Consider the following 14,968-nt stretch of genomic DNA (forward strand, 5'->3'; position numbering starts at 1 on the left):
ATAAAAACATACGAATACAGAAGTTCGCTACGTAAGTTGATTCGTAAGTTACGTATGTTTTTTACTTGTGAAAACGTTCGTAAAAAATTTAAAGTTAATGCCTTTTTAAGTAATCAAAAAATTGGAGGGCAACTAGGCCTCCTCCCTCGCTCCTTTTTTCTCAAAATCTTCCGACTAAAACTATGAAAAAGCCATTTAGCCAAAAAAAAAAAAAAAATACTATGCGAAATTCGTTTTCGAATGTTCCTATTCGTTTTAATTATTTATTTGCGGAGAGCCAAGATCAAAACATGCATTAATTCAAAAACGTCCAGAAATTAGACAAAAAAAAAGTTTTTTAAAATGAAAGTAAGGAGCGACATTAAAACTTAAAACGAACAGAAATTACTCCCTATATGAAAGGGGCCTTTCCTCCTCAATGCCCCGCTGTTTACGCTAAAGTTTTTTACTGTTTTAAAATGTAGAGTTAAGAGAAAGAGTCAAACTTTAGCGTAAAGAGCGGGGCGTTGAGGAGGAAAAGCCCCTTTCATATACGGAGTAATATCTGTTCGTTTTAAGTTTTAATGTCGCTCCTTACTTTCATTTAAAACAACTTGTTTTTTTTGTTTAATTTGAAATAAACTATACTGTTGATGCTTCCTTAAGCTCGTTTTCAAACAGTTCGTTGTAACGAACTGTAGTAAGGAGTGACCCGGTTCAATAATAACCAAAACTCTAAAAAACGGAATTTTGATACCAATAGTTACATCAAAGGAATCACATTTTAATGCTGATTTTAAATATACAAGTTTCATCAAGATCAGTTATACCGATCAAAAGTTACGAGCCATACTTTTAGAAAATAGGGGGAAATACCCCGTAAAATTTCCGTATTATTACTCCGTATATGAAAGGGGCTTTTCCTCTTCAACGCCCCGCTCTTTACGCTAAAGGTTTTTACTGTTTTAAGAGGTAGAGTTAAGACAAAGAGTCAAACTTTAGCGTAAAGAGCGGGCCGTTGAAGAGGAAAAGCCTCTTTCATATACGGAGTAATTTCATATAAGGAAGTATGCGCATATTGCCTTTTCGTCAGTTGTACATCCCCCTCATCATGCCAAGAAAGTTTCCACTTAATATTCTTAAGCCATTCATAAAATTAAAAATCTTTATTTCGATCTGAATGTTTCTATTTCTCATAATATCAGAAAAAAACGTTATTAACGAGATTACCGAAAAAATTAATTTAATTCAAAGAAGATGCCTGCAGTATACTGATATGTTGCAGTATTGAACTAGCTCTCAAAGGGATTACACCTGTTTGAACTTTTGAATTGTTTGAACTTGATTCCTTAGGCATGAATTAATTCAGTGACTACAGAAATTGTGCAATCTGATACTTGAGTTTATCACACAATCAGATTTTTGGCATTTTGAATTGAAAAAATTAGATGCGATAGCCAAGTGTGGCGTGTAGAGAAAATTGGATATAATTTGCCTGCACGTTAATTACGCTATTTAGCGTAAAGAAAGATTAGCAGTTGGGCCGATCTCGCACAGTTTGGACTGATTGTTCACTTGGATACATTAGTGAGACTCGGCCCTCACGGAAAGATAAGTTTCTTTCACTTTATAATCTTTCATTTACTAGGCATAAATCCTCCGAACATTAAAATTGGTGATTTATTCCTAGCCAAATTTGCGGGCTATCCCCTCTGGCCATTTCGAATCCTAGAGGTAATGACAACGAATACCGGAGACTGCAAATTTGTTATTTTTTGCTAAGGTAAAAAACACGTTTTTTGCTACGGCAAAAAAGGGGCTGTTCCCTCTTCAATGCTCTGCTCTTTGCGCTAAAGTTTGACTCTTTCTCTCAACTTTAATTTTTAAAACAGTTATAACTTTAGCGTAAAGAGAAGGGCCTTGAAGAGGGAGCAGCCCCTTTCATATACGGTAATTTCTGTTCGTTTTAAGTTTTAATGTTGCTCCTTACTTTCAGTTAAAAAAACTTGTTTTTTTATTTAATCCCTTATTAAAATTCCCGTGAGCAAGAAAAATACGTTCATTTATTTGCTTGTTACTAAATATCATCCATTCAGATTGGATGAACTGGGCTAGCTCCTTTTGAGTGGGTATAAATAAGGACTGCCTTGTGAAGTATGTCTGACGATCTGCCATACGCAATTTGTGGCAGTTGAATGATGGGTTGCCGGTTAATGTTTTCAATCCACCTCTTTTATGGACTTTTTCGTAATCGATGTACATCAGTGATTAATTAAAGTAACATTTTGGAAGATAGTAAAGGCCCATTCATTTGACTAGCCAAGCCAACGTAGGTCTCAGGTCGGTAGGTCTCAACCGTTTGAGCACTTCCTCATTGGCTAAAGGCTTAATGCGGTTTGTTCTAGGAGTGCGACAGTAAGACATAAATTCCCAATTAATTAAGACTAAAATCGTAAGCGATTAATGATGAAAAAGTGCCTACAAGTTGAAGCAAAGGGCAAAACTTAATTAACATGTAAATACTAAAACAGCATTATTTATCTGGTATTTCAGGATAATTAAGTGTCTTTTCTTCTGATGACGGTCACTGTTTATGTGACCGAAATATCTAGAAATTTTTTGCTGTTTCACTGTCAAATAAAAGGATTTATCCCCATTGAAACGTTAATTTTACGTCATGGAACGGCAGTGTGGTCTTCAAAATTACCCCGGTTTAAAATAAAACCATTTTTATCAAACAGTTTGGGGTAACGAAGTGTAGTAAGGAGCGACCCGGCTAAATAGTAACCGAAACTCTAAAAAATGGATTTTTGATACCAATAGTTACATCAAAAGAATCGCATTTTAATGCCGATTTTAAATATACAATTTTCATCAAGATCAGCTATACCTATCAAAAGTTACGAGCCTGAGAAAATTTGCCTCATTTTAGAAAATAGGGGGAAACACCCCCTAAAAGTCATACAAAAATCACACCATCAGATTCAGCGTATCAGAGACCCTTATTGTAGAAGTTTCAAGCTCCTATCTACAAAAATGTGGAATTTCGCATTTTTTGCCAGAAGACAAATCATGGATGCGTGTTTATTTATTATTTTTTTTCCCAGAGGTGACACCTAGGCCCCCTCCCACGATCATTTTTCCCCAAAGTCACCAGATCAAAATTCTGAGATAGCCATTTTATTCACTATAGTCTACAAACCTAATAAATATGTCTTTAGGGACGACTTACTCCCCCGCAGTCCCCGTGGGAGGGGCTGCAAGTTGAAAACTTTGACCTGTGTTTACATATAATAATGGTTACTGGGAAGTGTACAGACGTTTTCAGGGGGATTTTTTTTGTTTAGGGGGGAGAGTTGAGGGGGGGGGGTACGTGGGAGGATATTTCCATGGAGAGACTTCTCATGGGGGAAGAGAATTTCAATGAAGGGGCGCAGGATTTTCTAGCTTTATTTGAAAAAATAATGAAAAAATAAATATAAAATTTTTTTCTACTGAAAGTAAGGAGCAGCATTAAAACTTAAAACAAACAAAAATTATTACGCATATGAGGGGTTTACCTCCTCGTTATACCTCACTCTTTACGCTAAAGTATTTTTAGTAATTTCAACTATTTATTCTACGGCCTTTGTGATTCAGAGGTCATTCTTAAGGAATTGGGACACAATCTAAGCTTTAGTGTAAAGAGCGAGGTATCGACGAGGGTTGAACCCCCTCATATACGCAATAAAAACATACGAACATAGAAGTTCGTTACGTAAGTTAATTCGTAAGTTACGTATATTTTTTACCGATGAAAACGTTTGTAAAAAATTAAAAGTTCTAGTTGCTTTTTTAAGTAATCAAAAACTTGGAGGGCAACTAGGCCTTCTCCTTCGCTTCTTTTTTCTCAAAATCTTCCGATAAATTGTAATTAATTAATATGCAAATTTCGTTTTAATTATTTATGTGCGGAGAGCCAAGATCAAAACATGTATTAATTCAAAAACGTCCAGAAATTAAATAAAAAAACAAGTTTTTGTAACGGAAAGTAAGGAGCAACATTAAAACTTAAAACGAACAGAAATTACTCCGTATATGAAAGGGGCTTTTCCTCCTCAACATCCCGCTCTTTACGCTAAAGTTTCTTACTGTTTTAAAAAGTAGAGTTAAGAGAAAGGGTCAAACTTTAGCGTAAAGAGCGGGGTGTTGAGGAGGAAAAGCCCCTTTCATATACGGAGTAATTTCTGTTCGTTTTAAGTTTTATTGTCGCTCCTTACTTTCCGTAACAAAAACTTGTTTTTTTTTTATTTAATCAACAGTTCAGAATCAAATTGAAAATTTCAAGGAATCTAGAATGCGATTAAATCAACCTCAAGTTGCTTCTTAGAGGAGGGACCAAAGTGAAATGAAGACACACCGTGCGCATCTAGGCAATCAAAATGACATATCTGTAACATATTGAAAACGGCTTAGGATTTGCGCTAAAAACTTGCAGGTAAGTCATGGGTAAAAAGGGGAGCGAGGATGAGACAAGGAGTTTTATAAGTTTTGTGTGTGTGTTGGGAGGGGGTAGGAGAAGGGGGTGAACATTTTATATATCTGATCTAACTGAGGTTTTTTGCACTATAAATTCCTATTGTGCTTTTAGTCTAAGAACAGTTAAATAACGAGGCTTATCAAAATACACTGTGCCTTTCTAAGTTTTCAAAATGATCCATTTCCAATATTTTAGGAGCGGCTTGAGGGATCAAGTTGAAACTTTCAGGTACTGTTACGGAAAGAAAGGAGGGGAGCGGAATAAGGAGAAATCAAGTTTTCAGTTGGTGGAGGGGAAGTGGCTTAAGAATATTGTTTCTGATCTACCAAAACGGTTTTGCACTGGAAGATCATTTAGGGCTTACAATCTATGTACATATTGACGGGTTAACTAGTGACTGTAGTTTCAGTACTCAAATTAATTTAACCGTCCACAAGGCTAATGCAAGCCTTCAGACACTTACCAAAATGAGGCGTCTTGGGTATAATACTGAAAGTCTTCTCCATGCCTACATGTGTTATGTTCGCCCGTTGCTCGAGTACGCGTGCCCGGTGTGGGGTCTAACTGCTATCCGCACGGCGTACCTATTAGGCTATTACGCGACATAGAGTCCGTCCGGAAAAGAACAACAAGGATTATACTCCCTAACCGCACCATACCCTATGATGAAGGCCTCGTAAAACTGAATTTATTTCCACTTAAAGTCCGGCTTGGACACCTGATTCAACAATTTGGAAAATCCGTCCTAGCCAATACGAGCCACCGATCACTACTACCCGAACCAGCCCTTCCCTATAGCCCAACTCAGTTATATTTAAACTTCTACCCTTTGAAGTACGAACTAATCGTTACGCCAACTCATCTGTGCCTTTCTTCACATCAGTTTTCGATGCTGAGTCGTAGTGTGTGATTTTTGTTTAAATATATGATTTTGTAAAAAAAAAAATGAATTTAGCTATGCTATGATAGTTTTTAAATATACCGATCTCTCTGTCTCTGTCTCTATTATGTCATATGACGCAGAGTTTTAATTAGATGAAAATAGACTGTAAAGTAGCCACCACTGGCTAACCGAAGTCCAAAACGTAAATTCATGTTATCTTTCCACTTCTCATGCATTTACTTTTTGTTATGCAAATCCCCCAAAAACAACAATGTTGTACCCATCTATGCGAAAAAAGCAAGTCCAAAATTTATGACAGCCAAAAAAAGTAATGATGTCAATTTCTTCACCTCTGTGCCATAATAAGACTTGAAAACAGATCTTTGACAGCAGAAAGAAGTTTAAATATTAATTTTTTTAGCCCCGTTGTGACAGCAAAACCCTAAAATATTATTTCAACAACCTAAGAAAGGTAGAATTTTAAGTTTCCCCTCCTTATTATTATAAAAAGTGACCTTAAATTGTTACATCATCCCAACCCCAACCGGAGCAAGTGGTCCCTACCCCAAATTAGCCACTACGCTAGGAAGGGGGCTCCCCTACACCTCCCACTTGGATCCACTTCTGCTGGGCCAAAGTGAATGTCAAACCTCGTGCTTTACCTCCATTTCATAAATTTTGGCCGTTTCATAGGTCGCTGCGGTATTCGAGCCCGCTCGGCTACAGGCATGTCATCTTCAAAATCAGACTCATGCTCAGATACTTCCTCGCGAACGATACTTTCATCGGCTGGAAGGAAGGTGCTGTTCGGATCTCCATATTTACTTGTATCTTCAAGTTCTGTGTCGTGAGGCTTTAATAGGTCATCGTCACTTTCATCTAAAGAAAGGCTCTCAACATCCATAGCGTTGATGGTTGCCAAGACATTGGACGCGGTAACTACAAGAGAAAACATGGTTTTCAAGTTTTGAAGGTGGCCATAAGCAAAAGTATAGAAAACACATTTAAAATGGAAAATTATTCTACACTGTCAACTCGTTCTAACTTCAAAATACTCGACTTAGAACCTATGTCCACAGGGGGGTTCATTGAACCTTAGTCGCATACTAGCAGATGGTGTAATGTAAGGGGCAAAATCCTCCCAAAATCCTTCTAAGGAAGGATAAGAATTTTATTACCTCTTGTCCTCTATCTCTTCTTCGATTTTGAACTTTCCTTCATGTCTTTAATACAAAAAAATCTCCCACAAAAAAAAAAAAAAAAAAAAATCACAGTTACTTATCTAAATACGTTGATTCCGACTGTGGTATATAGATGATGTTCCAACCAATAACTATCGTGCTAAAAAAGGTAACTGTATGTCCACCAAGAGAGACAAGGTTCGTCAGGAGGTTAAGCAAAACAACCTTTACAAATATTTCCAGTATTAGAAAGCGAACGTGAATAAAAAAAAAAAAAACAAAAAAAAGGAAAAAATAGGTGTTTCAAAGAAAATTAAATAGCCGTATTCGTAAAGGGTGAATACGAGTGGTAATGAAGTCCTATGATTATTCAATCTTTAAACGAACAGAAATTACAACAAATAAAGCAATGAAACCCGAAACGAGCAGAAAATAAATTAAATTGTTTCATCAAACATAAATACTGCTATAGATGAAAAATAAATCTAAAAACAAGTAGATATTAAAATGAATAATTCGGTCAAACCCCAAATGAATAGAAATTACCGCAAATAGGAAAAGGCATAGCACCCAAGGTCCCATAAAGGCAATAGCGTCATTTGAGCCTTACTAGAAATGATGTATATTTCGAACAGTGTGTTCTTTGTCATAAAATCGGCAGCAATGCAAAAAAATAGTCTCTAAGTATAATTAAAATTTCAAATAAGAGTTGGCTGCACCCCCTCCCCCTTATATCCCTAAAAAGCTTGAGTGTAATTTTGTTGAAAGAATATGTAGTTTTTTTTTTACAGGAAAGTTTTTATTTATCGAAAAACTGACTTTTTATTTATCGAAAAACTTAAAAAAATTATAAAATTACCGTAATAATGTATATGACAGTAAAAGACCAATAAGAGTAGACTGATTGGTTAACATAAAATTATATTAGTGCCTGGAAATCTCAGAAATTTCGTTTTACCTAAGTTATAACTATAAAAGAGCAATAAAATTAATTTAGTTTCCAGCTTTCTAACATAGAAACGTTTATAGCACTAGTCAACCATCTACCTAGGTTTTCTTTCTGGACTTATGATTTTATTTTAAACGAACGAAATGGTATCCCTCGGATGTTCATTTTAAATGGAGGTGCAGCATGTTGCGAAAATGTTCTTCAAGTACTCTGTGCGGAGGGTCTCCACTTGTAGGAGATATGTAAGACTGATTATATTCGCGGTTTACATTTCACTAAAGACATGCTTTAGTCCCTGTTGTATAGCGGTAGATGAGCCCATATCATTAAAGCATCTCATAATAGTCTAGAATGCTTGTCAAGTCGTTGAACTCACTTGTACCTGGAATAACTACTGAAAAAAAACCAATGGAGGCATATTTAAAGAATTGTTCTGTTCTGCGTAATGCCTCAATTCCCCCACATTTTTCCCACTAGACATACCTAAAGTAATTAGCTAACCAAAAATTAATGAGCCACAAGCAATCAAAGCCAGAGACATCAATTGGTGGGGATTGGACAGGGATGTAAATCCACCCCCCCCCCCGAGTTTTGAAAAATACTTTTTTTTTCGGGCTATTCAAAAATCTGGAGAAAACAAAAATACCCACCCTCTAGATTTTGAAAAATATCTGTTTTGATATTTATGCATAAAAAGTATCCCCCCCCTAAGTTTTGAAAAATATATTTTTCTACATCTTCGTACCAAATAAAATTAAAAAGAACTTGCTCCTTAAATTTTAGTCGATTGTCTTTCTTGATTCATGCTGAACATATTCTTACCTTCTAAAGTTTTTATGGCCTTTCTGAAAGAACACTCTTTTTGTTTCTGAGACATGATTTAAGTTTCAATAGTCAAATCATAACTCAAAGAAAATTTAATCCTCTTATAAAGAAGTGGGTTCTATCTTTAAGATTATTTATCTGTCGAAAAACATATTGCACAGACAAATTCCAGAGCAAGGGAAATGCCACAAATATAATTATTTCGAGAAGAACACGAGGAAAAATTTTGACTAATTTTCACAAATCATAACAGTGACAACAAAAGTAATTGATCAGAAAATTTTGAGAATTCTCTTCATGCCATGAGAGATTAAATGATTAGCTGACATTTCTTGGGCGAAATGGATCACCAGCTGTGTTCCACATGGTTGGAAGCTTGTGAACTTGGAAAAAATCAATCAACAGACTTGTATCTTTATATACAAATTTATAACATATTTAAATGCAAACAAATATTTCTGATTATATGTGTTATATATTAAACTTCGAAAAAATCAATCAACAGACTTGTATCTTTATATACAAATTTATAACATATTTAACTGCAAACAAATATTTCTGATTATATGTGTTATATATTGAACTTCGAAAAAATCAATCAAAAGACTTGTACCTTTATATACAATATTTATAACATATTTAAATGCAAACAAATATTTCTGATTATATGCATTATATATTGAATGTTAAATGCAGCTCAAAGTTGCAAACTTTTATGTTAAATACGGACTAATAAAGTGTGTCTTTTTAATTTTTTTTTTTTTTTTTTTTTTTGAGCGAAAGGGGTTTATTCCACAAACGAAAAGTATAACAGAAACTAAAGCAAAGACTTCTTAGGTAATTAATTACCCATATAATCGCAGGTAAATATTAAAAACCTTTTGCTTCAAGTACCAAAAATATAAAAATATAAACATTTCCCCCCTGGATACTTTTCTTTTGGTTATTCCGAAATTATGAATTTTACAGGGAATTGGGTGTTTTAACGCCACCGCGGTTTTCCGCCATCGTATGTTTTCCACCACCCAGGAAATCTTGCATCATCAGGAGGATTAGTTGGGTCAGAATAGACAGGTTAGGTTAGGTTATTCTATGACAATGTCTATGTCTATATCTTTGTCTATGTCTATGTCTATGTCTATATCTATGTCTATGCCTATGTTTTGTCTATATCTGTGTCTATGTCTGTGTCTATGTCTATGTCTATGTCTGTCCTGACCTTCCTGAATTAAAAGGTGGAGGAAAACATATGGTGGAGGAAAACCACGGTGGCGTTAAAACACTGCTACGGTTTACAGGGAAGAACCCCCTTTTGATTAACATTTGAATTATTGAACCGTCAAAATATATGACGTTTATTTCCGTGAGAAAACCTTAATTAATTTACACCAAAGACATAATGTATCTAGCGAGCTCCTTGCGCTTTAGTGCTATCAGCAAATGTATCTAAGGGTATCTTTGTAGGTGTTTGAAGCAGTTGACAGAACAGCAGAAAACATAGACTGCTCAGAAGGTCTCCAGAAGTTCCACAAGAAAAAGTAAAATCGTATTTAAGGCAAATCTCCATGGTTTTAATCCAATGATATTTTTCTGTCTTAAACAATTCCCTATATTTTTCCCAGGAACTGGCTCTTTTTAGTGATAAATTCTATATTTGCACTCCTAAAGATGACCAAAATGTGATTTTATTTTTTTCACAACTATCATTAACAATTAAATAAAAATAACCTGTCACATCCACTCTAATTTCTAAAAACCACTGATTCAACATGAAAGAAGTAAATGAAGATATGCATGGCATGCAGTTTGAAACAGCTCACTCATATAAATTAAATGACTGGTCCAGATTTTATTTATGTCTTTTAATATCTTCAAAGATTTAGTTTAAAGTTGTTTTTTTTCAATTTCGCTGATCACCATCGAGCCAATTAACCGTCAAAATATATGACACCGTCAATAAATAAGTCCTTAGAAGTTCCCTAAGAATTGGAAAATCATCTTTAAGAAAATGGTAAATATATCTCTATGATTGTTCGCCACCACTCTTGTTAGCTGTTTACCTTCTCGCCTATTGCAATGGATTTTAGGTATTATCTAATATCCGTTCACGTAATAAATCCTTGGGTCTACTCATGGAACACTTTCTAATTTGACCTAAGCTGCTAATGACTTTGCTACTAATTTGACCTTTTGTCTTTTAAAGTGGATGCTTTTCCTGGGGAGACACTGCGACTTCATCGAATAACAAGAAAAATGATGGGTGCTTATCTGTGCATTGCAAGCAATGACGTCCCCCCTGCTGTCAGCAAACGTGTTATGTTGAGTGTCAACTGTGAGTAATCATTTTATCCTTACTCTTTCACGAATCTGGTGACAAATTTGTTTATTTTAGTAAATTGTAATCCAGTTAACAAGAATTCGAAGGATTATTAAAACCAATGGCATGAATCAGTTGGAAGCGGCTAAGGAAATCTTAAAACGCGATTGATTAAAAGAGGGCTAAAGATTTGTTGATCAAAAATGTGATTATAACCAGGTAGATGATAAGAACTTTTGCTGATTAGATTCTGCCTTTACTACTATGAGACATTACTTTGAAATGAGAAATACACCTTCTTGTTATATCTTTGTTAAAAAAAGAGAATCCAAATCATCGTTCCCTTACATTTTCTTTTATTGGTGCCATTGATGATGACCTTGTCGGTTACAGGAAGTGTAGGTTGTTGATAGTTAACTGTGAGCATTCGTTTTGGACTTATTCTCTCACTGATTCGGTAACAGATTTGTGTGCTTTAACAAATTATAATAAGGTTTAGGAAAATTCAAAGGTTATTTTAGCCCAATTTTAGCTGATTAGGTTATACCCATATTGTCATAAGACTTTTTTTAATGAGAGTGACAAAAGGCATAATATATTGCTAAAATATTGTGTTTTTATACTTTTGGACCTAAAGTCATTCTACTTCTTATGAAACACAGCACTTGCGTAAAAGCATGTTTCTCTTGATGTAACTTTCCAAAATGTAAAGGTGTTTTTAAAATCACTATAACTATCACAAAGAAAAATACATCATATGATATATTTGATAATAAATCAGCATTGGATTTACTGGAACTGGAGTATTATACGAGAGTCCCTCGAGAATTTGGATCGCGAACATGAGACAATTAGCTTCGGCTTAATATGAGCTATATGTTAATTAAATATTTAGTTGGTATTTTGGTTAGGTTAGGTTAGTTTAGTTTAGGTTACATATTTAATATAATGAGCTCTGGGTGGCATTCTTTATTATAGTTTTCATAATTTTGGTAGTAAAGTATAATATTTTCATCATATTTCTTTTATTTCATCAGCATTGACCAAACTTCACTTCTTGGTGTTTCCTGTACAATACTTAAGTACCTATTTACCTTGCTAAGGTATGTAAGCTTTAACATACCAGGAGATCTTTAAAACGAAACGAAAATTGGGTTAAATTGCATATTACAGTCGACTCCCGATAACTCGAACCTTAGGAGCTCAAAATCCTCAAAATCTCAAATTACTTTCAATCCTCTTGGAAAAACCAGTCCAAGTCAAAGAAAAAATTATGACCAAACTTCACTTCTTGTTGTTTCTTGTATAATACTTAAGTACCTATTTACCTTGCGAAGGTATGTAAGCTTTAACATACCAGGAGATCTTTAAAACGAAACGAAAGTTGGGTTAAATTGCATATTACAGTCGACTCCCGATAACTCGAACGTCTGGAGCTCAAAATCCTCAAAATCTCTAATTACTTTCAATTCTCTTGGAAAAACCAGTCCAAGTCAAAGAAAAAATTATGACCAAACTTCACTTCTTGTTGTTTCTTGTATAATACTTAAGTACCTATTTACCTTGCGAAGGTATGTAAGCTTTAACATACCAGGAGATCTTTAAAACGAAACGAAAATTGGGTTAAATTGCATATTACAGTCGACTCCCGATAACTCGAACCTTAGGAGCTCAAAATCCTCAAAATTTCAAATTACTTTCAATCCTCTTGGAAAAACCAGTCCAAGTCAAAGAAAAAATTATGACCAAACTTCACTTCTTGTTGTTTCTTGTATAATACTTAAGTACCTATTTACCTTGCGAAGGTATGTAAGCTTTAACATACCAGGATATCTTTAAAATGAAACGAAAGTTGGGTTGAATTGCATATTACAGTCGACTCCCGATGACTCGAACCTTAGGAGCTCAAAATCCTAAAAATCTCAAATTACATTCAATCCTCTTGGAAAAACCAGTCCAAGTCAAAGAAAAAATTATGACCAAACTTCACTTCTTGGTGTTTCTTGTATAATACTTAAGTACCTATTTACCTTGCGAAGGTATGCAAGCTTTAACATACCAGGAGATCTTTAAAATGAAAAGAAAGTTGGGTTAAATTGTATATTACAGTCGACTCCCGATAACTCGAACCTCAGGAGCTCAAAATCCTCGAAATCTCAAATTACTTTCAATCCCAAAGGAAAACCAGTCCAAGTCAAAGAAAAAATTATGACCAAACTTCACTTCTTGTTGTTTCTTGTATAATACTTAAGTACCTATTTACCTTGCGAAGGTATGTAAGCTTTAACATACCAGGAGATCTTTAAAATGAAAAGGAAGTTGGGTTAAACTGGATATTGCAGTGGACTCCCGATAACTCGAACCTCAGTATCTCGAAATCCTCAATATCTCAAATTACTTTCAATCCCCTTTGAAAAACCGGTTTAAGTCAAAGAAAAAATTATACATAACTCAAATTAATTTGGGATTATATTTTACCTCTCTAAGTCGAAGTGGCCCGAACACTAACTCTATAACTCAAAATTTAGTAGATAAGTCGCCATTTAATTTTTACTTTACCTCCACATGTCGTGGTTTACCTCTGTATCTTCGAAGTTTTTCGAAAGGAAATCTATTGGTCGAAACCCTGGTATGCAGGTTGCGATGTGTAAACCTTCATGTGTTAAGTTTGACATATTTTTGTATCAGATTTTGTTAATATTCAGGCTTCTATTTTCTATCGAACTAATTTTATTGTTGGCATTTGAAAAACAAGTCTTGATATGTCAAGTCTATAATACACTAATAAAGTTATCCTTAATTTTGTAGTGGCTTTAGGAAGTAAATGTAGCGATTTTGTGCCTCTGTAATGCTAATTTTCATATGGCTTATTTCTATAACTCGTTCCTTTATAAGTCAAATCTTATGCAGAATGACCTCCATAACTCGAACTATTTATAAGTCGAATTATACGTAACTCGAAGAAAACTCATGGTCCTGTGAATTCCGAGTTAGCAAGAGTCACCATTAGCTTGTGCAGGCAGTTTAACAGAGATATATCCTGAAATCAATATTCCTTTTGGAACAAAATCATGCTTTCAACACCATTTCCTGCAGATCCACACTTATCCGGTTTTCCTAATATGTTGTTTTTTGCATTACTTAAATTTTGCAATACTGGCAGATTTTAGTAAAAACGCAAGCCTTCATTTCTATAGGAATAAAACATGGGTCTTAAAAACTTCGGAGAAATGTCTAGTAGAGACACGTACTAAGTCTCAACATTAAATGGTGTTCTGGGTTGGATAGGTGGGGCAGCCTCTATAGAAGATTTTTCTCTGTAGTTTAACACCTTTTCTACTCTGCTATAAAAACGTTGGACCACCTTCACCTTAAAAAAAAAAATCGATTTAAGTTCATTCCTGGAGGCAGTAAATTTTATAAAAAAAACTGAAATGTTCAGAATACCGTTGTTTAGGTTTATCTTATCTTTGATCCTTGAGGAATCACAAAACATGAAACACATTTTATCAGATATGTTAAATTTTCAATACGTATATTTTCAAAATATCAATGCAGAATAAAATGAAACACATTTTATATAGGGAAATTTTCTAAGCAAGACCTCGAGTTAATTTTGTTTTCAATTCCAAACTCCAACAAAGTTTCACACGGCAGTGTGACTTAGTCGTTTTTAATCGCTAGAATTTACAGTCCTATGTCAGAGTTCACTGTCAGGTCTGCTATTTTAACAGCAACTTAATTTGTTATCCCCCTGTTTTGCACCTTGCTGGTTCGACCATTTTTTTTGTGTAGTTGCTTGTCTTCTTTAACCGCCTCTACACTCAACGTTTTCAGAGAAACTGGTAACATATTAGTCTGGATACTGTAGATCCCTACTGCCTTTTCAGTTTCTTGTTTTTGGCATTCCAAAAGCAGGAAGTAAATATGGGCTCTCCCGTTTTCTGGGAGCTTTATCAAGCAATGAATTCGAAAAGGGAGCCATATAATTTATCTATGGTAAACCGTATTAGGTTAGACTGAAACGCTTCTAAAAACTCTCAGAAATGGTAATATGAAGACACTTATCACAAATTGAAATGTGTAAGTACAAATTTGATGGTCGGAAAAGTAAAAACTGGAACACTAGAAAAATTGGGAATCTACATTAGGAATTTAGACTTGTCTCCCAGTTTCCCAGAAAACGCCGAGTGTAACCGCACTCTTTGTCAATCAGAAGCTGAGCATTATCTTTGATCATAGAAACAACCTTCGAGTTTTTTATGCTTTCTAATATTGCTTAACTTCCGTATATTTCCTTGAATTACGGCAAAAG

The 14,968-nt window shown here is 34.7% G+C and overlaps 1 protein-coding gene across 3 annotated transcripts in view; it reads left to right on the forward strand.

Moving 5' to 3' along the window:
* The window catches only part of LOC136037874 (lachesin-like), a 368,714-nt gene that overhangs the window by 231,232 nt on the left and 122,514 nt on the right, over positions 1-14,968 (forward strand). For all 3 annotated transcript variants that reach the window (XM_065720726.1, XM_065720725.1, XM_065720728.1), the window contains exon 7: positions 10,540-10,668. In XM_065720726.1, coding sequence (XP_065576798.1) covers positions 10,540-10,668 — 129 coding nt within the window. The remainder of the gene's footprint in view (positions 1-10,539; positions 10,669-14,968) is intronic.

Source organism: Artemia franciscana, chromosome 17 (assembly GCF_032884065.1).
Source record: "Artemia franciscana chromosome 17, ASM3288406v1, whole genome shotgun sequence".
NCBI classification, from domain to species: domain Eukaryota; kingdom Metazoa; phylum Arthropoda; class Branchiopoda; order Anostraca; family Artemiidae; genus Artemia; species Artemia franciscana.